Raw genomic sequence first — 26,322 nt, 5'->3', positions numbered from 1 at the left:
ACATGGATGGATGGATCTTAACTTCTGGAAGCAGGTACTGGTAGGCCTGGCTGTGTGGACAAGAAAGGACCTTTCCCTCAACAAATTGTGAGTATCTCTGATGCCTGGTTTGTTGCCTGCCCGCCCCTCCCCCAGTTAGGGTTTGTATTAGTTTGCTGTTGCTCCTGTAATAAATGCCACAAAATTGGCAGCTTGAAACGGCACACATTATGTCACAGTGCTGGAGGTCAAAAGTCCAAAATGGGTCTTGCTGGGCTTAAAGATATCTACATCTTAATCCCTGGGACCTGCAAATATGTTACAGACTTGGCAAGAGGAACTTTGTAGATATGATTGAGTTAAGGATCTGAAAATCCGAAGATTATCCTGGATTATCCAGCAGGCTCGAGGTAATCATGAGGGTCCTTATAAGAGGGAGGCAGGGGGCTCAGGGAAGGGGGACAGAAGCAGAGGTCAGAGTAATGCAGCCACCAGCCAAGGAATGTGGGCTCCCCCCGGGACTGGAAACAGATTCTCCCCTAGAAACTCCAGCAGGAACGCAGCCCTGATAATGTGTTGATGTTAGCTCCTAACATCCATTTGGCACTTCTGGCTTCCAGAGATACAAGATAACACAGTTGCATTCTTTTAAGCTACTACGTCTGTGTGTTTTCTTATAGCAGCCCTAGGAGACTCATGCATGGTCACGGGCCATCCCTTCTTCACAAAAATATGGCAGGTGGCAGTCTTTCAGAAGACAGCAAGGATGTGCTGGCATAGGCTGTCCTGTATCCCAGATTCCCGGAGGTTGGAAAGGGATGGGATGGGGGCTGGGCTACGTTCCCTGGGTAGCTGAGGTCAAGTATGCACAAGGGGGAATACTGTGGGTAGGAAGGCAGTGGCTTTAAGTTAAATGGGGATCAGGACTTTACCAAGTCCTGTGGAAAGACTCAGTGAATGCCCTGGGCCAGGACACCAGGCTAAAGGCAAAGGCCCTATGGCCTGGACAAAAAGACAGTGTTGAGAGACGGCACTGGGGCTGTGGCAAGAGCACTGGCCTGCCACAGGCTGGCCTTGAGAGCTCAGGCTCTTTCTGCCCTTTTGGGGTTTCTTGCAGGTGACTTGTTAAGGTAATAATCATAATAACAGCAAGCACTTACATGGAGTTGCTTGGTCCCAGACACTCTTCTTCTTCGTGCTCTGCCTTGTAAACATAAACTGACTTGTCCAGTACTCATAACAAACCAATAAGTCGGTGCTGTCATCTTTATTTCACAGGTGAGGGAATTGAGGCCCAGAGAGGTTAAGAAACTTGCTGATGGTCACCCAGCAGGTTAGTGGTAAATTCTTTTTCTTTTCTTTTTTTTTTATTATTATTTTTTTTCTTTTTCTTAATTAAAAAAAAAAATTGGCCACACCACACGGCATATGGGATCTTAGTTCCCCGACCAAGGATCGAATCCACACCCCCTGCACTGAAAGCAGGGGCTCTTAACCACTGGACCACCAGGAAAGTCCCAGAAGTGGTAAATTCTTGACTGGAACACATGCACTTCAGATCCAAAGAGAACTGAGAGGTAGGGGAACAGGTTGGGGAAGATTTGGCCAGAGATGTTAAATCAAGACAAGTAGTGATGAGCTGGGGGAGGTGGGGAGACAGAGAGAGAGAGAGGAGGGGGGAAAGCCAGCAGAAGCTGGAAAGATGATTTTGGAATCTGGTCTGAGAGGCTCTGGAGCAGCCGTGGGGTCTAAAAGGACTGGGATGGAGAGGGTCAGAGGAAGGGGGAGGAGCATCTCCATCACTAACAGGCACCCCGGGGTCTCAGAGTGGGCCGAGTGTGGGGACTGGGCCTTGTGGGGCCACAGTATTAATTTGGGTTACACTTACGGACTCACTGTGGGAAACCGACCCAACTGAAGTTGCCATGGTGAGGCAGGATCTCATGCCCCGCCCTCCCCTTCGTCACTCCCCCAATTCCAGCCTTTTGGGTAGAACCCTTGGATTTGGGGCAATACCATTTGAAAACTGCTACCCTGCCTCTATCCCATCAGTTCCTCTGCTCCTGCTTGGATTCCTCCACTGCCCGGGCCGCAGAGAGCCCCCGGGGTCCCCACCCTGCTCCTGCCACCCCCTCCAAGTAGCTTCGGAAGACTCCAGCTTGGACTTCCTCAATCCCAGATCCTTGCACAGAACTCAGTCACTGTTCAGTGCACATTCCAGCCAGCAAGTAACCTTGAGCAAGCCTCCTCCTTGGACCTCCGGGTTTCATCTGCAGAATGGAGCTGATAATAACAACTCCCCTCTGGAAGCCAAGAGACCGGGCCTCAGAACCTCTTAAGAAAATTAAGAAGAGCCGGTGTACACTGACCGCCTACATGAGAAGATGCTGTTGCAATTTTAGCCATCACCGTTTCGACTGTCCTCGTTTGACCAGTGAGAAAACTGAGGCCCAGAGAGGTGAAGTCACCGACCAAGGACGCACAGCAAGGTAGTACAGAGTTGAAACCAGGACACAGGCCCCAGGACTGAGCCTCTTCCTCTTTCCCCTGAGTGTGCAGCCAAACCCACAGAAGGAGCCTGCCATGTGCCTTGTGGCCAAACCCCCTCTCCTTCACATATTTTTTACAGGTAAGGAAACTGACGCTCGCCTGCCCAAGGTCACCCAGCCACTCACATGGGAGCCAGGGAGCCAGGTATGTATGACTCCGAGCTCACTCCTGGTCCTGACCCGTCACACAGCCTCTAGGACTCCCACCCAGTGCTCAGATGCTGGGTTTCCCGGAACCTGTCCCAGGCCTGGGCTGGTTAAAAGCAGAAAAAGTTCCTCTTGGAGCCTCTTCCTGGGCACCTCCCCATCATCAACACATCCCCAGGAGCCCAGGGACAGATAAAGGCAGATGCCCCAGTCCCTGGCTGCCCTCCACCCCTTCCGAGTTCTGCTCCTCCTTGGCGGGGAGGGATGACAGCCCTCCTTGCCTTCCAGGCGGTTGGCAGAGCAGCGGCTGCTGTTCCTGCCTGCTGCCTGGCTGATGGAGAGATTATTTCTAAGCCCTTCCCATTCCCGCCCCCCCTTCTCTTGCAGGACCACACTGGCTGTCCCCGTGGGACTCAGTGCAGAGCCTGCCGCTGAAGCAGGACAGCTGGCCCGGCTCCCTCCCATCACAAACCCCTCAGACCCTCACCTCTCACAGGGAAAGGGGCTTCTAGGTCCTTTCAAAAACAACAACAACCCATCCCACTCCTCTTGGGCTTTTCTGCAGCTGCTGGAGAGAGAGATTCAGAATGAATGGACTTCTGGTTTCTGAAGGAGGCAAGGGAAGAAAGGTTGAAAACTAACTCAGCCAGAAACTGCTGTGTTGGGATTTTTCTTTTCTTCCCCTTCATCTTCACCACAAACCCGTCTCTTCCCTGGGCATCGAGACATGGGCTCCCTTTGCCTTGCCCGGCAGAGAGACAGCTGGAAATAGGCTCCCTGAGACAGGAGGGTGAGTTAAACTTCAGGGGAAGAAGTTAGTATTTGCTGCGGGGGTGGGGGGTATACCGGATGCTCTTAAACATCCCTTCCAAAACGCTGCTTTGAGTGAGTACCTTTCCCACGCTCTGGAAGGAGGTTTGTGTGCCGGGTCTTCCTGGGGGGCAGTGGATTACAAAGTTAGGTTTGTGCAATGAATGAAGAAAGGAAAGTTTGGGGGGGTTCTAGAAAGAGACCCTACCGGGAGACAAGTCCCGGGTTGCACTGGGACTCACCATGTGACCTTGGACGAGTCACTTCAGCTCTCAAGCTCTGGCTTTTTCACTGGGAAAACAAGAACGCTTGGGAAGGCTCCCTTGATTTCAAAATACTCTTTTCTCCGCAGGCTGCTCATCGTTTTCTGGCCGTACATTGTAAATGAAGTAATGCACGCAGAATAACAGACCATTGTGTACTGAGCAAGTGTGAAATGCATAGGCTGTGATTCAACTCTTCGCTGCCTGCTGGAATCCAACTGGCTCTGAAATTGAGAAAACTTTTATTTCCATTCAGCCGCTGAGTTTTCCTCTTGATTGGAGTGCTTCTTGGAATGTAAGGTTATAGATGCTTCGGAAGCAGCTCTGGCTAGAATGAATAGCACAGAAAACGGTTGTGGGAGGCAGAGGATGAGAAATATTGTGGTGATGACTTTCTTTAATGCATGGGCTAAATCTGAAATCCTTCCTCTAAGTCAAGCGTCCCACACAGGTCTGAAACGGAAAGACCATTAGAGGCGCCTTCATTTCACAGATGACAAGACCAAAGCCCAGAGAGGGGGAGTAACTGATGCAAGGTCACACAGCAAGGTGGCCGAGACAAGCAGCCCATGAACACGGAGGAGCACTGTCATTGACAGCAAAGTCCTCTAAGTGGGAAGGCAAGAAAGAGGGCTGAGGCAATGGTTGTGGAGCTTCTCCTGGGAGTCAGATGCTGTGCCAAGCACAGTTGCCCGTTACTTAACTTTTCTGGGCCTCAGTTTCCTCATCTGTAAAATGGAGATATTAATGTCTACCTCAGGGGGTTGTTGAGATGATTTATCATAGGAGAGGCATGTGAATCAGTGCCTGGCATGTCAGAAGCATCTAGAAGGGTGCTTAATATACACCTCATATGTGTTATTGCCTTAACCCTCACTGTGCCCAAGGAGGTGGGCATCCAAGCTGCCCCAGCTGAGCAAGTGAAGCAAAGGGTTCAGAGAGGCTAAGAAACCCAGCTGGGATGGCAGTCTGTAAGGGTTTACAACCCGGCAGTGAACTTGAGAATCTTTTACACTCTTAAGCTCTATTTTCAATAACTGTACTTTGCAAGGTTGGGTGAGTCTTGTCATTGGCATAAGGATGCTGAGAACAGACAGGTTAAGCTACAGGCCCAAGATCACACAGTCTGGAAGTGACACAGCTCTGACCTGTCCAGCTCAGGACTGAGCTCCTGGAGTCCCAGTCCACCTAATGCCTGTTCCAGGGAGATTCTTCTGAGATATAAATAAATGCTCCACCAGAGAAGGATGTCATCATGTCCTTTTCCACACTGATAGATCCCAGGTGCATAGTAGGTGCTCAGTAAATCTGTGCTGGATGAAAGATTAAAAAAGGATAAAGGATGCAGGTGCAGGAAAGCAGACATGAGGCGATGCGGTCTAGGACTCTGCCCTGCGACTGATGGCTCCTTCCTTCTCTTGCTCTTGTCCCTTCGGGCACCAGGACTTCTTCCGCAATATCCATGCCTTCCCGAGACAGGGGCCTGCATGCAGGACACCATCACTTTCGCTCCTGCAGCCCTTTGAGTCCCTTCTTGTCGGGCCCCGTGGAGCCGCCATCCATCAAAGGCATTTACTACCGCAGGGCCCGGAAGGTGGGCGCGCTGGACGCCTCCCCGACTGCGGACCTGAAGAAGGAGATGCTGGTCAACGTTGGAGGCCGGCGGTACCTGCTTCCATGGAGCACGCTGGACGAGTTCCCGCTGAGCCGCCTGAGCAAACTCCGCTTCTGCCGGAGCCAGGAGGAGATTGCGCAGCTCTGCGACGATTACGACGAGGACAACCAGGAGTTCTTCTTCGACCGGAGCCCCAGCGCTTTCGGGGTGATCGTGAGCTTCCTGGCTGCCGGCAAGCTGGTCCTCCTGCGGGAGATGTGCGTGCTGTCCTTCCAGGAGGAGCTGACCTACTGGGGCATCGAAGAAGCCAACCTGGAGAAGTGCTGCTTGCGGACGCTGCTGCGGAAGCTGGACGACCTGGCCGAGCTGCGCCAAGAGGAGGCCCTGCAGCGGCAGCGGGAGGCCGGGAGGCCCACCGTGCACACGTCCCGCTGGGGGCTCTTCATGAGCCGGCTGCGCGAGATGGTGGAGAACCCGCAGTCTGGGCTCCCCGGGAAGGTCTTCGCTTGTTTGTCCATCCTCTTCGTGGCCACCACGGCCGTCAGCCTGTGCGTCAGCACTATGCCCGACCTGAGGGCGGAGGAGGACAAGGTGAGTAGTCCATCGCTCCATCAGGCGCGGGTGCCCGGGACCCGTGGGACTGGGGGGCCCACGAAAACGTTTTCATGTCTTTTCAGACAGAAGGCAAGAAATGAATATGATCCAGTGTGGACTGTGTTCAATTTCAGAACAAGGCAGTTGTAAAAGATATTTTATATATTTTTTGTTTTTTGAGAAAGAAGCACATGAAGGGGACCCATGAAAGTCAGGAGGGGCCCTGCCCCTGAGAGCAAACGCTGGACATTGTGGTCTTAATGGGCAGAGCTGGCCCAGCCGTGCCTCTCCTAGCTCTGTGAGCCGAGAGAATCGCTCCAACCTCTCTGAGCCTCAGTTTCCTCCTCCATGAGACACCTGACATCACTGTGAAGGTTCACACACTCAGTGCACCCATCGTGTGTTAACTGAGCAGCTATTCTGCGCTGAGCACTAGACCAGGTTCAGATTCCCTACCTCCTTAAGCCAACCTTCTCATGGGCATCTCAGCTCTGACATTCCATTGTCAGAGGAATAAACTAAGGCTCAGGGCACTTAGCTTCTTCGGAGTAATCTAGCGAAGATGCTGATGACAGAAGGGATCCTCAGCCCTCATTCCTGACCCTCCCAGAAGGTCCCTCCCTCCAGGGACATGAAGAGTCAATCTATAAGTGACCCTGCCCCAAGAGGCCTGAGCAGAAACATTTGCTTACCCACTCCCGCCCTCTCTGGTAGCTCAGTGGTAAAGAACTGTCTGCCAATGCAGGAGCTGTAAGAGATGTGGGTTCGATCCCTGGGTTGGGAAGATCCCCTGGAGGAGGGCATGGCAACCCACTCCAGTATTCTCACCTGGAGAATCCCACGGACAGAGGAGCCTGGTGGGCTACAGTCTATGGGGTCACAGAGAGTTGGACATAACTGAAGTGACTTAGCAGGCCCTGTCTTTCCAGGAAGCTGTGAGATAACCCTCCTCCCCACCCCCACCACATACCCCAAGGGGCCAGATGGTCTGAAATGTGAGTTAAAAACCTAGCATTTTGTTGGGAAGGTTATTAGAGAGCTTCAAACTGAGAATTGGACTGTTTCCTAAGTGAAAATGTTGCTCTATAATCCTCCATGGCTCCCCATCACCTGACTCACGGAGCTTACATTACAGCAGAGAGAGAGACCCGATCATTAAAACATATACATAAAGTTATGCAGGCTGTGGATGGCTTATAACCAATGTCAGTTGACCTAAGTTCTCTTCCCTTAAACATGGATTCCAGGGACGATCAGAGAAGTTTCCAGATAGAGAGGACATAGATGTAGAACCAGTCAGTGCTTCACACTGAGCAGGCTCTCAATAAATATTTGTTGAATAAAATATCTTGCCCAATCTATACATGTTTTGTTATAAAGCAAATCAACCAAAATGTTTTGACTTTCAGACAGCTTTTTTCCCATAGAGAGAACTGTAGCTCTAATCATGGACTTTTGTTTTTTCATTCTTTAGCACAAAATTATGTGATTTAAGAATTTGCTTGTTCACTGAAATATTTAGGTGTGGACACTGCAGTTGAAAGATTAGGACAAAGTAAGGAGCCTCAATCTCCTATGCTCCAAGGTTGCCCTGGATCCTAGTTGCTAAAGAAGGACCCCTGGATTTTTCACAAGCTTGTTCCTCTTAGGGATTTTCAGGGAGCCAGGATTTAGACTGTGCAGAGAGACAAGCTCTTTACAAAGCCTAATGCTTTTAAAATTACCCAGAGTATGAACCCAGATTGGTGTGACAGGGACCTGGAAAATTCAATTAGAGGTGAGTGAGAATCCTGTAGAAGCCGTTTCTACTCGTGGAATGAGAGAGGTGGTGTTCCCAGTCCAGTTGCAAGCTTCATGCCACTGGGAAGCCACCACTGGGTGTTCTGCCTAGAGAGGGGCCGCAAGGCCCTGCCCTCCAAAAAAAAAAAAGTGTGTGTATTTCGCTGTTCTGATGGTAATTCAGAGAGCCTGGAGGCTGAGGACCAGACAGGCTTTGTTCTTTCAAACCATGCCGTTACATTTACATAAAAAGATGATGTTCTTTCTCGGCCACTCATGCCTGGTATTTTGTATTTGGCCTCTGGGACAGCAGTCTGAAAGCAGATTCAGCCCCAGCTGCAAAGCTGGGCAGCTGCTCCTGGGGACAGGCAGTGCCCGGGAGGTGTGGGGGCCCAAGTTGTTGTCCCAAGGGGACGTGACCCATAGAACTCCTCCATCAAACATAGAGAAGGTGTCACCCTGGGATGGAGAATCAGCACACACGCAAAGAAAGCACTTTCCTTCCCTTTTCCTTCTAGCTTCTTACAGCAATATCCCTTAAGTAAACTTGGCAGTTGAGCAGCAAGTTCTGTGCCCAAGATTGCAAATTAAAATGGAAGAGGGAGGAAGTAGATGGACAGGAAGGACCAAGCCAAGTACCTAAAGCCCCTCCGGAAGTATGTGGACTTCGCTGGGTTCCCTGGCGGAGCTCAGCCCCAAAGGAATGAGAGAACTGATGCTTATTAAGTGCCCTTCAGGAGGCTGGCATTGGACAGGATGGACTTAATCTTTGTAACAGCTTAAGGAAATGGATACTGTAGCTACAACCATTTTGCCGGAAAGTAAACTGAGGCTCAGGGAAGTTTTATCACTTTCCTAAGCCCAAGGAAGAAAGTGGCACAGCCAGGATTTGAGCTCACCTCCACCTGGCTCCAAAACCTGACCCCCTCATGACAGAACCTTCTGCTAACCCTCCTGGGTTTGAATCTTGGTTTCACCCCTCATGAGCTCAGTGATCTCGAGAAAGTCACTTACCTTCTTTGAGCCTCAGTTTCCTTATCTGTAAAATGGGGATGCTGTTAGCCCTTTCCTCAGGGGATTATGGTGAGAATTAAAAGAGTAATATTCATATAACATGATTGGAACAATACCAACACTTAAGAAGTGCTCAGAAATATTAGTCATCATCATTATTCACTTATCTGGTGCTACTTAATAGGAAGTCATCACATTTATCTTTTTATTCATTCATCAATAGTCACTGAGTGCCAACTAAATCCACTCGTCTAGATGCTGCAGATCAGACAAATTCCTCACTTTCCTGGAGCTTGTATTCTGCACATCCCAGCTCCATTTTTAAAGTTCACATAACGTAAAATTAACCATCTTAAAGTGAACAATTCAGCAGCATTTAGCAGAATTCATAATGCTGTGCAGCCAACACCTCTATCAAATTCCAATATATTTCTTTTTTTAAAAAAACGTTCCTTTTAAGTTCCTGGGCCAATCAGGCAGCCACTCCCCACCTCCACCCACAGCCACTGGCAACCACCTGGCTGCTTTCCATCTCCGCGGATTTTCGTGTTCTAGACATTTCTTATAATGGAATCCTACAATATGTGGCCTTTTGTTTCTGGCTTCATTCACTCCATATAATGCGTTCAAGGTTCATCTCTGTCGTAGCTTGTGTCGGTACTGCACTGCTTTTAAGGGCCGCATAACATTCCACTGTCTGTAAATGTCACAGTGCGTTTGTCCATCCGTCTGATGATCAGTTCCTCAGATTCTTTGCTTCCCTCTGCCCGAATCCTCTGCCATGGTTGTCAATGCTGCCATGCAGCCCTAGTGCCCTGTACGAATAGCCCCTGCCCAGCATCTCTGCTGGTCAGAACACCTTGCCCTCCCTCTGGAGGAAGCGGGAGGTCACTGGGCAGCTACAGCTGAACTCTTGCTCCTTTCGTCTTGACCCCTTCTTCCCTCCTTTCTGCTACCCGGCTCTGCCCCCCTTTGTCTCTGTGCCTCTATTTCTTCACCTGCAGATGAGGATAATGGCACACCTGCTCGGACGGAGCCCTAGGACCAATGGTCTAGTTCTCCTGTGTGGGCACAGAGCCAGCACTGGCTGTTTTCCCCCACCTCTGGGACCCGCTCAGGCCCCTCCCACGAGCGCATCTGCTTTGCTCCTCAAGCTCTCTCCCAGCTCTCAGGACCTCAGGGGATACGCATAGGCATGTGCTCTCACATCCTCCCAACCCCCACCCCCCTGCCCTCGTTTTAGCTTCCACTTCCCCCCAGAGGCTTGCTTGGGACTTCGGGGATGTTGAGAAGGGACACACTCTGGATAGCAGCTCTGCAAAGCGCACTGGGTGGGGGCGGAGCCACCAGGGGGCTGAGGGTAGGACCTCGGGGCTCTGCGTCTCCCACCCCCTCTGCCCTGTGCTGTGCCCCCACTCTCACGGGGACTGGGAAGGAAGGCATAGAGATTTTTAAAGATCAGGTGGATCCCCTGGGGTCCCTTGCTGGAAGAATTCTCTCCTGCTGTGCTTGCAACTCACCTTTTGGGCTGCAGGCACCCCCTCCCCCACCTTGGATAAAAAGCCTCCCGCTGGATCCAGCATCTCCTCCTCCTTGGTCCTCCTTTCTTGGACCATGAATCAGCTCTGTATAGTACTGCCCCCTCTCTGTAGCTTCTCTGTGTTCAGTGACGTTTGGTGATGGCTTTAGAAAAGTCTTCTTAACTTGCTTTGGGGAGTTTGGGGGTCCTCAGCCCCAGCTGAGTCTCCCTAATATCTCACCCAACAAGCACCAATCCCCATTTCCTGGATGGGGGCCCCCTCTCCTGAGTACATGCTTCATGCTGTCCCTCCTGCCTCACCATGCTCCCCTGGTGTCTGGGGGGTTCAATTCCTAACCCGCCCCTGCTTGCTCCACACCCTCCTCAGAGCTCGCAGGGTTTTGGTTCAAGGTGGGGAGGGGGAGGGAGAAGACCATGGAAGAGGCCCAAAGGAGAGGAGGGTGGCAGAGAGAGACCTGGCTTTCGCAAGGCATGAGTCAGCACCACCAGCACCCCGAGACTAGGACCAGAGGCACAAATGATGGAATTCATGGCCAGGAGGAAGAAAAGGGAGGGAGGTGAAAATGCTGAATGGAGCCGTGAGACCAGCACTGAGCTAAGAGGGTCAGACTGGCTGCATTCCCAAAGGGGAGCTGGCAGGTGTTGCTATGAGAGACAAAGGGTGCAAGGGAGGCTGCAAGGTCAAGGCTCTGGCCCTGAGTCCCCCCAGATGGAACTTCTAGAACTGGCCCTGGCTGTACCTGCAGCCGTCTGCCGGACAGCCTGTCCAGATGGTCCCTCAGGGACAGTGGCTCTGTCCTCAGAAAGCCCCGTCCGCCCCCTGACCCCAAAGCCCTTCAGAGCAGCTCCACTCTGGAGCTTTGGGGAAAGACAGAGCAAGACTGTGGGCCACCCACTCCACCTTGCCTGAACTGATGCAGCCACTCAAACTCGGATTTCTTTTTTATTGTGATATAATATACCATCTAATGTTCATCCTTTTAAGGTGCACAAATCAATGACATTTTTAGTATGCAGTTGTGCAACCATCCCCACTAATTCCAGAACATTTTTATCACCCTAAAAGGCAAACTTGCGCATACTTCTGGTTACTCCCCATTCCCCTCTACTATCCACCAGCCCCAGGTGACTGTGAATGTACTTTCCATCTTCATGAATTTGCCTTTTCTGGGCACTTTATTCAGTTCAGTCCCTCAGTCATGTCCGACTCTTTGTGACCCCATGGACTGCAGCACGCCAGGCTTCCCTGTCCATCACCAACTCCTGGAATTTGCTCAAACTCATGTCCATCAGGTCGGTAATGCCATCCAACCATCTCATCCCCTGTCATCCCCTTCTCCTCCTGCCTTCAATCTTTCCCAGCATCAGGGTCTTTTCCAATGAGCCAGTTCTTCACATGAGATAACCAAAGTATTGGAGCTTCAGCTTCAGCATCAGTCCTTCCCATGGCACTTTATAGACACAGAATAATACAATATATGGTCTCTTACGTTGGCTTCTTCCATTGAGCATAAGGTTTTCAAAGTCCATCAGCTTTGTAGCACATGCCAGACCTCCTTTTCGTGGCTGAGTAGTATTCCGTCGTATGGACAGACCATATTTTGTTTATTCATTCATCTGTTGTTGAGCATTTCATTTCTTTCCACTTTTGGGCTGTTATCAGTCACACTGCTCCGAATCTTCATGTACAAGTTTTTTTGTGTGCATGTGGGTTTTCAGTTCCTTGAAGTATACACTTGGCAGCAAAATTGCTTAGTCATACAGCAAATGTATGTTTAAGTTCTCAAGGGACCACCCACCTGTTTTCCACAACAGCTGGACCACTTTATAGTCCCACCAGCAATGTTTGGGGGTGGATTCTAATTTCTCCACAGCCTCAGCAACACTTGTTTGTTTTTATCCAAGTATTACGGCTTTACTGTATATTAGTTCTAGGGGTACAACAGAGTGATTCGACATTTTTCTCCCTTATACTCAATTTAAAGATATTGTTATAAAATACCAGCTGTATTCTTTGTGCTGTATATCACATCCTTGTACCTTATTTATTTTATACCTAGTAGTTTGTACCTACTAATCCCCTGACACTTACTTTTTGTCCTTATAATCACAGCTGTCCTGGTGAGGGTGGAGTGGTATCTCATTGTGCTTTTGATTTCCAACTCTGATTAAAAAAAAAAAAATCTTTTCATGATGGAAAATTTGGGGCATTTGCAGAGTAAATAGAATAATCTAACAAACCCCTAATTACTAGCCATGACTCAGCCTTCCAGACGGTCGAGAGCCTGCCACTCGGGTTCTCTCTCTCCAGCCCCTCCCACCTCCAATTGTTTAGCATCGTGCGTTTCATTGTTATTTTCCAGTTTTATGGGAGAAATTTACATACATTGAAATGCACAAGTCTTAGCTGCTGGATGTAACAAAGGGGGCACGCCCATGTCACCCACAGCCCTGGCGGGCATGGAATATTCCCATCACCCCAGGATGTTCATTCATGTTCCTCTGTAGTCTTCCCTATCCCAGCCAGAGGCGGCTGCTGTTGCTGTGATTCTGTACACCTCCTGTGAGCTTTGCCTGCTCTTGGACTTCACCCGGATGGAAACATCACCCCTCATCTGCCTGTGACATCCATCATGTTGTCATACCGTTCACCCCTCCAGCCTTCCCAGGGCTGCTCCTGTTTCTCTTCATTGCAGGAGGGAATCAGAGCACCCTCATTCCCACCAGGGACAAGTGCCCCCACGAGGGTGACCAAGCACCCTAGTTTGCCCAGGACTGAGGGGGGACTTTCTGGTGACCTGGAACTTTCTGTTGCTCAATCTGGAAAGTTCTGGGCAAACCAGGATGAGTGGTCCATCCTACCTGCAGAATACAACCAAAAACCTCCTCAGAGAAGGTGACTTTGTCCTTTCCTTCTGTTCTAGTTTTCCTCAGATATTGACTGGCCTGGAAATCATTTTCTCAGCTCAAGCCCCGTAAATCCCTACCACCCCAACACCGGCTGCTCGTAGGGCATTTCTCTGAGGACCAGTGCTGGGAGGTTGGTTTAGGATGCAGAGCTGAGCAGCAATGCAGGGGTGACTCCACACAGCACTTACTTGCTGCAGTGCAGGGAGGTGGCCGGCGGGAGGTGGGTGGTTCATGCCTGGAATATCCAAAAGCTGGCACCAGAGGCAGAGGGAGGAGGGCCCACAGAGCCTTCTCTGCCTCCCAGGAGTCACCTTCCTGAACTACAGGGTCACTGGTCTGGGGAGATTACTCCCAGGCCACCCGACGCTCTTACCCCAAAGGGAAAACTCCCCAAATGTCAGCGATGAAAGGGGCCTTATAGAGAGAATCTGGCCCAGAGTCTGAAAAACTTCCAGGTGCCTCTGAGTCAACAGGAGGCCTTGCCAAAATGCAGATTCCTGGGCCACCCTCCAGGCCTTTGATTTTGTGATGGGAGCCCCAGAACCCACGTTTGTAACAAGCACTCCGGGGGATTCTGCCGCAGGGGTTATGAATTGGCTTTGAGAAATGCCGATTCTGTCCCACCCTCTTTATCATGAGGTAGAGTCACTATCAAGGGGTAGTGACTACTGAAAGGTCACAGAGCAAGTTCATAGCAGGACTGGGGAATCGGGATCCAAAACTTCTGAACTTTGCAGAACCCCGAAGCAAACCCCAGGCAGTCATGGCAAAGAACTCTTGTGTTCTGGAGAATTTCCTCCACTTCTCGTAGAATTCAGGATAGGAGAAGGTATGGTCACCCTTCAGCTGAGTGGGCAGACCATGCCTGCGACCCGTGGTTGTCTTGTACAGGCAGCTGCAGTGTTTCATGCACCGGCAGCAGTGGCAGCCTGCTAACTACCTCTCCTGCATTATTCCCACTGGTCACAGCTCTCCAGGGGCAGAGAAACAACGGTCCAGGGGGGATGAAGGATTTGCCTAAGTAGGTGGAAGTGAACCTGAGTCATAGACACTCGGGACTCCACGCCTGCAACCGCACCCCCACCAACTCCCACCTCTTGGATCAGGGAGGGCAGGGGAGAGAGCTACCCCACTCAGGACCGGTGAATAGAGATCAGGACAGTCCAGCCCCCTTTTCCCTCCAAAGGTCAGACAAAAAGAACATTTCAATTTAGCATTCCCCTGAGCCCAGGCACTGGAAATAATTCCTTTTTCCACCTCAGGGGTTTTTAATACAAAGAAAACCACAGTTGTCAATGTGTTGCTTTTCTCTTAGTCAACTGGCTTCAGCCATTCATTCCCTCATGGATACAGATGCCAGAGATCCAGACATAGATGGAGATGGAGATAATGCAGAGGTAGATGCAGACCAAGAGGGAGATATAGATGATACACATATAGTCGTAATATGTAGAGTCAGGTTCTCAACTCTGGCTTCACATGAGAATCATTGATGGGGCTTCTGGAAAGTTCTGCCACTCAGGCTCAAACCTAGATGTCCCAGCCTGGACATCAGATTTTTCAAAGTCCCCAAGGTGATTCTATCACGCACAGTTAAGGCTGAGAACCACGAGACTAGAAACAGAGCTTCTCCAACCTTATTGTGTGCATAAATTATTGTTAAAATGCAGATTCTGCAGCTCCCAGGGGAGGCTTATGCTTTTGGTTCCAGGACACACTTTGAGTGGCAAAAGGACTAGCGGAAGTCTCTGTTGGGGGCAGGGGTAGGGGTGTGAATGACACAGAGAGGAAGCCACAGGAGCCCCACCTGGCTGGGATCTCTTGGGAAGGAAACAGTTGCAATTTGCATCACAGGGCTGTACTGGGAATGGTGGCATCCTCTGCCCTCCCCACCCACCCACCCCTAGCCTCCAAGCCCCCAGAAACCACAGCTGCTTCTCTGGCCCTTTACCTCCAAAGTCTAGCATGGGACCTGGCACAAGGTGAGCCCTCCATGAGTTTTTTTTAAGGTAACTTTATGTATTTATTTGTGGCTGCGCTGGGTCTTTCATTGCTACACGGGCTTTTCTCCAGCTGCAGCGAGTAGGGGCTACTCTCTATTCATAGTTGCGGTGCACAGGCTTCTCATTGCAGTGGCTTCTCTAATTGTGGAGCACAGGCTCCAGGGCGCAGGCTCAGCACCAGATCAGCACCTGGTACACAGAGCTGCTCATGTTGGTAAAGGAGAAAGTTGGCTGCTGTAAACAAGAGGCTCCACGAGAGAATGGCTTTCAACACAATGTGCTTAGTTGCTCAGTCGTGTCCGACTCTTTATGACCCCATGGACTGTAGCCCTCCAGGCTCCTCTGTCCATGGGATTCTCCAGGTAAATACTGGAGTAGGTTGTCATGCCTTCCTCCAGAGGATCTTCCCAACCCAGGGATCGAACCCAGGTATCCCTCATTGCAGGCAGATTCTTTACCATCTGAGCCACCAGGGAAGCCCTTCAACACAATAGACACTGGTTTCTCTCTCACCCAAAGAGGGGCCAAGGAGAGTGGGCCGCTCTCATTCTGAGACCCAAGTTTTTCCCACGATGATGCTTATCCTTCCTGGAGCATCGGTCCAGTCTGCTGGTTCTAAGCTGGGTTGCAGGGCAGGCTGGGTAGTCCCAGCTCACAGGAACAGGAGAAAGAGGGCAAGAACTCACACCCACCACTAAAGTCCTGGAACTGGAAGTGTGGCGCGTCACCTCTATTTACATTCTGTGGGTAGGGACTTGGTCATTTGGCCACACTTAGCTGCAGGGGAAGCTAGATCAGGTGGTTTCTGATCTAACTGGCCATGCGCCCAGCTGCAACTTGAGAACTACAATAAAAAGGGAGTTCTGGCGGATGACTAAGAGTCTAAAACAGAGCTCCATTGATATAGAGATACAGATTAATGATAGATGGATAGATAGAATATAAAGACTATATACTACACAAAGAATATATAGAGAATATATATTTAAATGTTTAATATATAGTATAATGGGCTTCTCAGGTGGCCCAGTAGTAAAGAATCTGCCTGCAATTCAGGAGTTGCAGGAAACACAGGTTCAATCCCTGGGTCCAGAAGATCCCTGGAGGAGGGCATGGCAAGCCACTCCAGTATTCTTGCCTGGAGAATCCCATGAACACAGGAGCCTGGTCAGCTATAGTACATAGGGTCCCTAAGAGTCAGACATGACTGAAGTGACTTAGCACACATATATTATATCAATCTATTATGACATATATAAATATAACATGTATTCTAAATATTAATACATTATTACTAAATATTAATATGTAGTAGTATGTATTCATATATTAATAATGTAGTTAATATATGAAATATAGAGGAAATATATTTAGTATAGACTCAGCATAGCATTTTTAGTACAGACTGTACCTATGGAATCTGTGTATATGAAATCAGTCTCAATATCAGTACAGAGCTCTAGAAATGCTTTCCAGCATGGTTCTCTTGCCATTTCCGGTGCTTCGTCTCTCTACCCTGCGTTTCCTCTCCTTTCCAGGGGGAGTGCTCGCAGAAATGCTACTACATTTTCATCGTGGAGACCGTCTGCGTGGCCTGGTTTTCCCTCGAGTTCTGCCTGCGGTTTGTCCAGGCCCAGAACAAGTGCCAGTTCTTCCAAGGGCCCCTGAACATCATCGACATCCTGGCCATCTTCCCCTACTACGTGTCCCTCGCCGTGTCCGACGAGCCCCAGGAGGACGGCGAGCGGCCGGGCGGGAGCTCGTACCTGGAGAAGGTGGGGCTGGCGCTGCGCGTGCTGCGGGCTCTCCGCATCCTCTACGTGATGCGCCTGGCACGCCACTCGCTGGGGCTGCAGACGCTGGGCCTCACGGTGCGCCGCTGCACGCGCGAGTTCGGCCTGCTCCTTCTCTTCCTGTGCGTGGCCATCACTCTCTTCTCTCCTCTGGTCTACGTGGCTGAGAATGAGTCCGGGCGGGTCCTGGAGTTCACTAGCATCCCGGCCTCCTATTGGTGGGCCGTCATCTCCATGACAACAGTGGGCTATGGAGACATGGTACCCAGCAGTGTGCCGGGCCAGATGGTGGCCCTCAGCAGCATCCTGAGCGGCATTCTCATCATGGCCTTCCCGGCCACGTCCATCTTCCACACCTTCTCGCACTCCTACCTGGAGCTCAAGAAGGAGCAGGAGGAGCTGCAGGCCCGCCTCCACCGCCTGCAGAACGCGGCCACGGCCAGCGAACACGAACTCCTGAGGGACGTCAGTGACCTGAGCCTGGAGGGCCCTGCCTTGCCCATCGCATACATTTAACTCAAAATCCTCCCCCGAAGATGCCAGACCTTCAGCGCATGGCCCTCGGCTGACATGAGCTGGAGAACACCAGCGCCTGGATCCTCCAGGAGTGTGTTTGTAGAGCTTGGGGGCTCACCCCCAAAGCTGGGAGGGGCTCAAGGCCAAGGATGTTTGGTCAGGTGATTCTTGACCCTCCTGGGCACAGTGTTCCGGGCTGGCCTTATCCATGTCACTTGCCATTTCCTCTCTCCCTGCCCCTTGCTGAGCACATCCAATTTCGCTGGGTTAGGTCTGTCTCCCTTCCTTGCCAGCAGTCTTCAACATCCCAGGCTGGATTCCAGACGCCCACAGAACTGAACCTACAGAATTCCATTCCTCCCCTAAGACCCTCTTTCCTGGGCCAACGCACCACCAGGAACTGGAGGGGTCAGTCCCTGCAAACCCTTCTGATCAGATCTCTCCACCCAGCCCTACCAGTGGTTCCAGCCGGGGTCAGTGTACTCTCCCATTGCTCACACCACCCATGGCATTTTCCTAATGCATCTGCCTCTGCCCAGCTCTGGAAGCCCTTAGCCAAGAAGGCAGAACTGCATCTGTGTTAAACCCCACAGTGGGGGCTGAGGGCCCGCCATCCCTCCTGACGTGCCTGGGACCTGGGCAGGAGCCCCACTTGCTGGCACAGCAAGCCCTCCTGGGCTCTTGGTGGGACCTTCTCCAATTATTCAGTCCTTGGCTTTGACAGAGGCTAACTCTTTTAGGGCACCCAATTGTCCCTTGAGAGAACCATTCCTGCTGCTGGTTCCTTTAGCCCTTTTGGGACCTCGGCTTTCCACTCTCAGCTAAACCACCAGAGATGCAGCATAGAAACAAGGGCAGCCTTAGTGTCTGCACCCCCTGCCTGCTCCCCAGATCCCTTGATGCCAGCTCATAAGACCTTCTTTGGCCTATATTTAAACAAATTCATTTGCTTAGGGTTAGGTTTCATTCATTAACATGCTTGGCCCTTTGCATCCAGCATAGGACGCAGAGGTTGGACCAAGTCTTTGGAGATAGCAGTGCATCCTGAGCAGAGGAGAAGGACCAGTGAGCTCTGGGCAGTCAGCTCATGGAGGGCTTCACAGAGACACAGGAGGGGGTGGATGCAAAGGGTTGTTTTGGAAAACAAAGCTGGAAAGGTGGGCCGGAATAAGATGCTGTGTAGAGGACTTGGACTTTTCAGCAGATGCAGAGGAGACATTGGAGATGCTGGAGGAAGGGGCGATGTGAATGGACTGCAGTGTGGGTGAAGATGATGGGATGGGCTTCTGGAGGGCCAGTTTGGAACAGGGAACAATTGAGCAGTTCAGGCAAGCTGCAAGCGCCTACCTCCCCCATGTCATTAATTGTACAGGTGGTGCCAGGTCCTGAAGTCTCATCTTTTGTTTCCCAGCTGAGCACACCTGGGAGAGGCCAGTGACCTCCCACCAGTGGCTCCGCCATGCATTGCTATGTGCCATGGGCTGTAAATCTGCTAAGAAAGAGCACAAGGTTGCAAATGGATGATGGAGAGGAGGTTGTGGACCTCTGGATCTAATGTAGTTCACGTGTAAGCATTTCATCGACGGGGACAACCAAACTTCATTTCACTAGTATTTAGTGCAGGCCTACTATGTGCTGGGCATATGCTTCCCCCTGACTGCAATGCCAGGGTCAGTTTAACCACAGGTGGCTTGGGCAGGGGGCCATCTACACCAGCATCTAGCTTCAAGCTGGCCTTGACCTCATGGGGAGTCCTCATTCCCTTTGATTGCTCTGAGTGCCATCTCAGCTGATGGGCGTACATGTCCCCCCATTCCTCTAGCCCCCCAAGAATCAGCAGGGCACTCCCCAGTCCTTCCCAAGGTGACATTTCACCAAATAGACACTCTGCATGGTGGCTGAGTGGCCAGTCAGGGCTTCCCTGGTAGCTCAGCTGGTAAAGAATCTCCCTGCAATGCAGGAGACCCCGGTTTGATTTCTGGGTCAGAAAGATCCCCTGGAGAAGGGATAGGCTACCCACTCCAGTATTCTTGGGCTTCCCTGATGGCTCAGACAATAAAGAATCTGCCTACAGTGCAAGAGACTTGGGTTCGATCCCTGGGTTAGGAAGATCCCCTGGAGGAGGGCATGGTAACCCACTCCAGTATTCTTGCCTGGAGAATCCCCATAGACAGAGGAGCCTGGTGGGCTATAGTCCATGGGGTCGCAAAGAGTCAGAAATGACTGAGTGACTAAGCACAGCACAGCACAGTGGCCAGTCACACAAGGAAAAGTCTTGCCCTTCAGAAAAGCCACCCATGACTTTAGCCCCATTCCTCTCTGTCAGTTTCAGGGGCTGGGCTAAATCTGTGGTTTTCCACTTGGGGTCCCACGAAGATCCTCAGGGCTGCTGCTGTTCCAAGGCACAGCATTTGCAAATAATGATTTTTAAAAGAATGTGCAAATTTCTAGACACCCTCCCCCATTTTAGTCATGTCCCCTCTGTGGGGCAAGCTCACCCCAGACCTGGAACAGCCTACGACCCATATCAGGCTCCAAATTGATACTCCCTCTTTTTCTTCTTTTCTCTTACTAAATTTTTGGCCACTGTGCAGCATGTGGGATCTTAGTTCCCCGACCAGGGATCAAACCCTCACCCTTCTCATTAGAAGCAGGGAATCTCCCTGGACTGTTAGGGAAGTCCCAGGTCCTCCTCTCCTGATTGGAGACTTTTTTGTGCTGCAAACCTGGGGCAAAAACCCCTCACTTCCACTCAGCCCATTCTGTGACTGGCTCCCACCAAGGCCTCCCTCTTTTCCTGTTTCCCATATTTCGGCATCCAAAAGAAAATGTGCCAAGATTAAAAGAAAAACAGTTGAGCCCATCACCAACATGAGCCTCTACCGTGTCTCAGTACATGCCTGGTGGAAATTCTTTACCAAATTAGAAGCGGAAAATTGGAATTGATTGCTCGCAAGTGGGGCTTAATTAAAAGCTCTATTTGTCTCTCCCTTCCATGTCCCCTGGGGACTGATCTTGCGTTAGTCTAGCTTGGCAGAGCTGCCTTTCCTTCATGCTGATTGGGTAGAATGGGGGTGACCAGCAGGTTGCTAGGCAGTCTCTTCATCCCCATTGGCTGAAAAGAGTCTCGCGATTCCCAGAAGGGCTTGTTTTTCTTGGAGGCCAATGGGCATGACTGCAGCCAAAAGTTGAAATTTTCCAGCTGAAGGCAAAGAGCAAAGGGCCTTTTGCTTCAAGTCACTTCCATGTGGCTCCCAGAGGCAACTTTAAAATATTGATTCAACACCTCTCTAGCCAGAGTTGAGCCCACATGACTTGAGGATGGATAGGTTAATTCTTCAACATCCAGCAGGTGGGGCTTGACTCACTGATTCTGTTTTCATGGCTTTTAGGACTGGAAGGCCCATCAGAAGACAGTCTAAGCAGGTGGTTACCATGGGGTATCTGTGAACCTCTTGAGATTATGTACATCTCAAAATGCACAGCTTTGAACAAGGGTCCAGTGACATTTATCAACCCTCGAGGGAATCCATGACCCCTGAAAAAGGACAAGAAGTAAATTGACTTCTGCATTTTAAGATGGAGCGACCAAGGCTCAGAATGGGGAAGCCACCTACCCAAGGCCACAAAGCCGGTTCATTTAGTTAGATCCGAGTATCCTGATTCCCAGCAGAACACTCTGTTAATAGTATATCAGCTCTTAGGTTCATCTGACACAGTGCTTGAGACCGCAAAGAAACTATTCAAAACAAGATTGTAACACGTTGCCACGTACCCTGAGCAGGGTAAGGAGAGTCGTCTTGGGGCCTCTCAGCACCAGCTCTTACCCTTCGTATAACATGGACATGGAAATCAATTCCACTGGGCTTTCTTTCTCTCATTGATCCCATGGATATGGTGGAGGAGACTGTTGTTTTCTCCCAGCGTGGACAGTCTGTGATTCTGGGAAGTTCATTGCAACTGTTTATATGATGGGGGGTGGGGGCAGGTAAGAAACCGAGAGAGAGCTGAGAAAGAAACGCTCACCACGGCCCCTGACTATCCGCAGAACTGCTTCCTTAGCAAAAACCACAGGTAGTTCAAGTTTGAATAGGAATTCACGGAGATCTCTGCCCACAAGCTGCCCACCACGTTCCTACCTGTCCACCTGGGCATCTCACATCCAGTGCCTGGCTGCACGGCTCAGCCTCCCCCCGCCCACTTCCCTCTAAGGGCTTAAACTCTCTCCCTCTGCTTCTTGTTGAAATGCTCATGATGGGCTTCACTTGTTGAATGGTTACTGGGCACGGGGCAATTGATTTTTTAACATTTTATTTGGGAAACTCACCAAAAGAAGTTGCAAATACAAAAATAGTACACAGAAGACTCCAATACACCTTTTAAGAAACATTTAGCCCCATTTGTTATATCATTTGCTCTATTTTTTTTTATTATTATCTATACGTAGGATGCTTTTCTGGACCCTTTGAGGGCAGATGACTATATCGTGGCACTTTGCTCTCAGAACTTAAGAAGATGGTAACTGAAAAGCCTATCAGAACACCATGGGTCCAAGGGTTCCCAGCCAAGAGTTTCCACAAGGGGTTTGGAAATCTCTGGTGTTGACCCTCAACAAAGCATGTGTATGTCTTGTGCATTTCAGAGTGCAGTGTCCAATGATTTCATCAGGCTCTCAAAGGAATCTACAACTCCTCCCCTCAAATAAAAAGACAGAAGCTCTGAGGGAAACCAACTCCTTCATTTTAAGATGGAGAGCCCAAGGAGACCCAAAATGCTGTGTAGATCCTAAGAATAAGGACATTCTCTTATAAAGCCACGAGGCAGTTAACCAATGTCAGCACATTCAACCTGGATGCAATATTTTAATCTAATCTAGCGTCCGGTCCAGCTTTGTCGACTGACCTAATAATATCCTTCATAGACTTTCCCGTCTGGGACAGGGTCCAGGGTAGGCTTGGATGTTGCATTTCCTTGTCCTATCTCTAGCTTCCTGTAGTCCAGATCTTTCCACAGCTTTCATTTGTCATAGATGGTATGGAAATTCAGGGTGAGTTTCATCGCCCTTTTCCAGCAGAATGTGCCTCATTTTGCACCCATCCCCTTGTGTCTCCTCATGTTTAGATTGAGGCTGTGCTTTTCTGGCCAGAAGTTGTGTTATTCTCTGGGAATCACATCCAGGGGTGACATATGAGCCCTTTATTATGGGAGGTGACCTGGGAAATGCTGGCAGGGGAGTGGAACAAGAGAGCTGGGGAGTGCTGACCAGCCCAAAGGAATTCAAATGAGGAAAAGAACCCCAGCTCCCAGGCAGCCCCCATAGAACATGCTAGAAGGACCACCCAGCGACTCGGTGAGGTGGAGAGAGGGTCCGCCTGGCAGGTGACCTCATCCCCAGGCTCAGAGCAGGTCTGCTCTCTCCCCTGCTGCCAGGAGGAGGGGACCGTCCCTCGCCCTCTGACTCTGCCAGCCTGGGAGCCGCCTGGCGCACACATTCTCAGGGCTAAATGATCCTTACGGTCGCTGTGTCCAACCTGCCCCTTTCTCGGGTGTGGACACGGAGGCCCAGGGAAGGGATATGATAGGACAAGTCACACAGTCAGAGGCGACAAAGCCAGGACTGGCAGGCAGCGCTTGCAGCTCTGTGCTTCCTGACCCTCGCCCAGCACTGGGCTCATCCATCATTTGACATCTAACCAAGGGGCACCTCCCAGAACACAGTGTTGGTTAAAAATAAAACAAACAAAGGGACGTGCTCTCCTCACCGGCTCTGAGGCTCCCAGGCCGTCCAGAGCAGCCCCACCTTCCCGGCTGCCAGCTCCAGGTCACACACGGAGAAGGCGCGTGACTTTCCTAAGTCACCTTTCCTGTATGCGGGACAAAAGGAAAAAGAATGAATTTGGGCACCCTGAGCTAAAATTAGCCAATCTTGCTGTTCCAAAGGCTTCCATTGTACTCAGTCAATGACTGGCTTGAAATAAGATCCCCTGGAGAACTCAGCAATTTCACCTGCGCCTTCCTAACTAAGCTTCTGGGGCTCCCCCACCCCTGCAACTCCTAGAGAAACATTAAACAATACTGAGACATGACAAGTGGCTTCTCTGGTGTGTTGGGGCAGGTCTAGCCTCATAGACTGACCTCGGGCTGACCTCGGGCTGTAGGAGGAAATGGGAGGGTCCCCCAGGTGATGGGTGGCATGGGTCAAGCTCACCTATCTCTGGATCGAGGCCAAGTCAGAAGTCAGAAGGGCAATGGTTAGCTTCTAGGGCATTGTTTCTTAAATGCCTGCCTTGGGCCAGGCATTGTTCTGTCAGCAAGACAGATGCTCCCAGACATGTGGCTGGAGGGGATGATCAGGGGAGGGAGGCAGACCACAGGTCAGTTAAGAAGGAAACTAACAGGACAGGGGACTTCCCTGGTGGTCCAGTGGTTACGAATCCGCCTTCCAATGCAGGGGACGTGGGTTTCATCCCTGGTCTGGGAACTAAGATCCCACATGCCACAGGAAGTAAGCTTGTGTGCCCCCAAAAGAGAGGCCAGTGGGCAGCAACAAAGACCCACCACAGCCAAAAATAAATAAATAAACAGGACGAGCAGAGCCTAGGAGGAAAGAGGGCAGAGTGGTGATGGGAGGAGCCATATGGGGCACCTGCTCTGAGGAGTTCTGTCTTGGTCCTCCCAGATGTTTGGGTTCCCCCAGAAGGAGACCCTGAGGCAAGGATTTACAGGCAGGCAGTTTATTTGGGAGATCATCTGAATAAACACGTACATTTTTAGGACACATCCACAAACATCAGTTAGAGATGTTTTATTTCCAAGGACAGGAAACTCAGACTTCATCAGTCAAACAGACAAAGAAAAGGAGACTTTGCTGGTTCTTATGACTGACAATCCACAAGGAGCTCAGGTGTGGTTTGATCCACATTCTCTAGGTCTTTTATTATTCAAATACTGATCGACTTATTTGGCTGCACTGGGTCTCAGTTGCAGTCTGCAGGATCTTCAGTCTTTGCTGTGGCACGCAGGGTCTTTTATTTGAAGGATGTGGAATCTAGTTCCCTGACCAGGGTTTGAACCTGGGCCCTCTGCATTGGGAGCTCAGAGTCTTAGCCACTAGACCAGCAGGGAAGTCCCTCTCTAGGTCTTTTAGAATGCTTCTACAGGTCAGCAACAACAACAACAAAAAGAGCTCATAGTAAAATGGAAAATTTCAAAACCTCTTCCAGAGCCATATTTTGGAACAGGGTTTCTGTTCTTTCTGTCTAACCCAATGGTCCCCAACCTTTCTGGCTCCAGGGATCGATTTCATGGAAGACAGTTTTTCCTCAGATGGGGGACAGGGGATGGTTTGGGGATGATTCAAGCACATTACATGTATTGTGCACTTTATTTCTATTGTTATTACATCAGCTCCACCTCAGACCATCAGGCATGAGATCCTGGATGTCGGGGACCCCTGCTCTAACCCACTCCTGTGAAGAGAAGATTCTATCATTTATTCATTTTCCATTCAACGCTGGTTTGTTGGGCATCTTCTTTGTGGGAGACCCCATGGGGCAGGGAGCCAGGGAGATGGAAAGAGACAACAAGCTGAGAGCAGCCAGGGCTGATAACAGCCACCACCACTGCCGATGACCACGAAGATCCAGGCACAAGGCTTGGCTCTCTTCCCAGTTCATTCCACTGTGACCAACTCTCATTCGCCGGGTGGGGAAACTGAGGCTTGGAAAGGTGGAGTGGCCCCTCGATTCGCCTCTTGGTCCACACTCGTGCTCAGCGGTGAGACCACACAAGGGGAGGGGCAGCACGGGGTAGGGGTCCAGGACAGACCCCGGGGCTCGGAGCTGCGGGCGATGGGAGATGGGAGTGGTGGCAAAGGCGGCTTGTGTGTTGTGCCCAGCTGGGTTATGTCACCTCCCAGCTCAAAAATGCAGTTGTTGGCAAAACTCCACCCAGGGGGGATTGGGCCAGGAAGACATTAACAGGCTCTCCCTTTCAGAAGCAACCTTCATCATCACCCTACAATAATAAATCAGCTGAGTCAAAGGAACCACGCGAATAATGTGGTAACAGGGACTGTCTTGGGAGGGAAGGACTGGACAGGCAGATTTATGCCATGTGGGGACAAATATTACTTACTTGGCAGAACACGGCAGAGTTAATGTCATTTTGAATAACTTGTTTACCCACTGATTATGTGATTAATGAATATCAAAAGGCTCATTGCATAGAACTGCAGTTGGGAATGGCTGGGATCTGGTTGTAGTCACCATCACAGGACAAAAAGTAAATCAATTTAAATGATCTCCAGGGGAAAACAATGTGTAATAAATGTGCTAATTAATAGGCTTGGGTGTTTTAAAAATTCTCTTCATCCCTGAAAAAAAAAGAAGAAATCATTATTTCAAAGTTAGCCTGTTTTTTTTTTTTTCTGTTTAAATAACAATAAAGTGTGTTAGTCGCTCAGTCATGTCCAACACTTTGCAACCCCATGGACCATAGCCCACCAGGCTCTGCTGTCCATGGAATTTTCCAGGCACGAACACTGGAGTGGGTTGTCATTTCCTTTCCAGGGGATCTTCCCCACCCAGGGATTGAACCTGCGTTTCCTGAGTGGCAGGCAGATTTTTTTTTTTTTACCATCTGAGCCACCAGGGAAGCCCTTAAATAACAATACTGGTATTAAAAAATAATATCAGTTTTCTCAATTAAAGAGAAAAAAAAAATCAGCACTTGTCTGGCTTTTGAGATCCTCCATCCTGGTTCAAACTCCCCACTGTCCTTCCTTTGCTCGTGCGTGTTCCTGAACACCA

At 50.4% G+C, this 26,322-nt stretch overlaps 1 protein-coding gene and 1 long non-coding RNA gene across 2 annotated transcripts; one reads left to right on the top strand and one right to left on the bottom strand.

Moving 5' to 3' along the window:
* The first annotated feature begins 3,740 nt into the window (after positions 1 to 3,740).
* KCNG4 (potassium voltage-gated channel modifier subfamily G member 4) lies at positions 3,741 to 19,060 on the top strand. The gene is made up of 3 exons (XM_086350119.1): positions 3,741 to 4,043; positions 5,192 to 5,954; positions 16,742 to 19,060. Coding segments are annotated over exons 1-3 (1,536 nt in total). The 5' UTR covers positions 3,741 to 4,041; the 3' UTR covers positions 17,513 to 19,060.
* A 1,409-nt stretch (positions 19,061 to 20,469) lies between these two features.
* Positions 20,470 to 21,730, bottom strand: LOC147353021 (uncharacterized). Its single transcript, XR_015145309.1, has 2 exons — positions 21,652 to 21,730; positions 20,470 to 21,050 (listed from the first exon to the last, which is right to left on the bottom strand). It is a non-coding gene; the product is annotated as an uncharacterized LOC147353021 (long non-coding RNA).
* Between the last annotated feature and the right edge of the window lie 4,592 nt (positions 21,731 to 26,322).

This window comes from Bos grunniens, chromosome 18 (assembly GCF_055505025.1).
Source record: "Bos grunniens cultivar Pamir isolate PY7600 chromosome 18, Bosgru_T2T1.0, whole genome shotgun sequence".
Taxonomy (NCBI): domain Eukaryota; kingdom Metazoa; phylum Chordata; class Mammalia; order Artiodactyla; family Bovidae; genus Bos; species Bos grunniens.
This window is presented reverse-complemented; position numbering and strand designations above follow the sequence as displayed.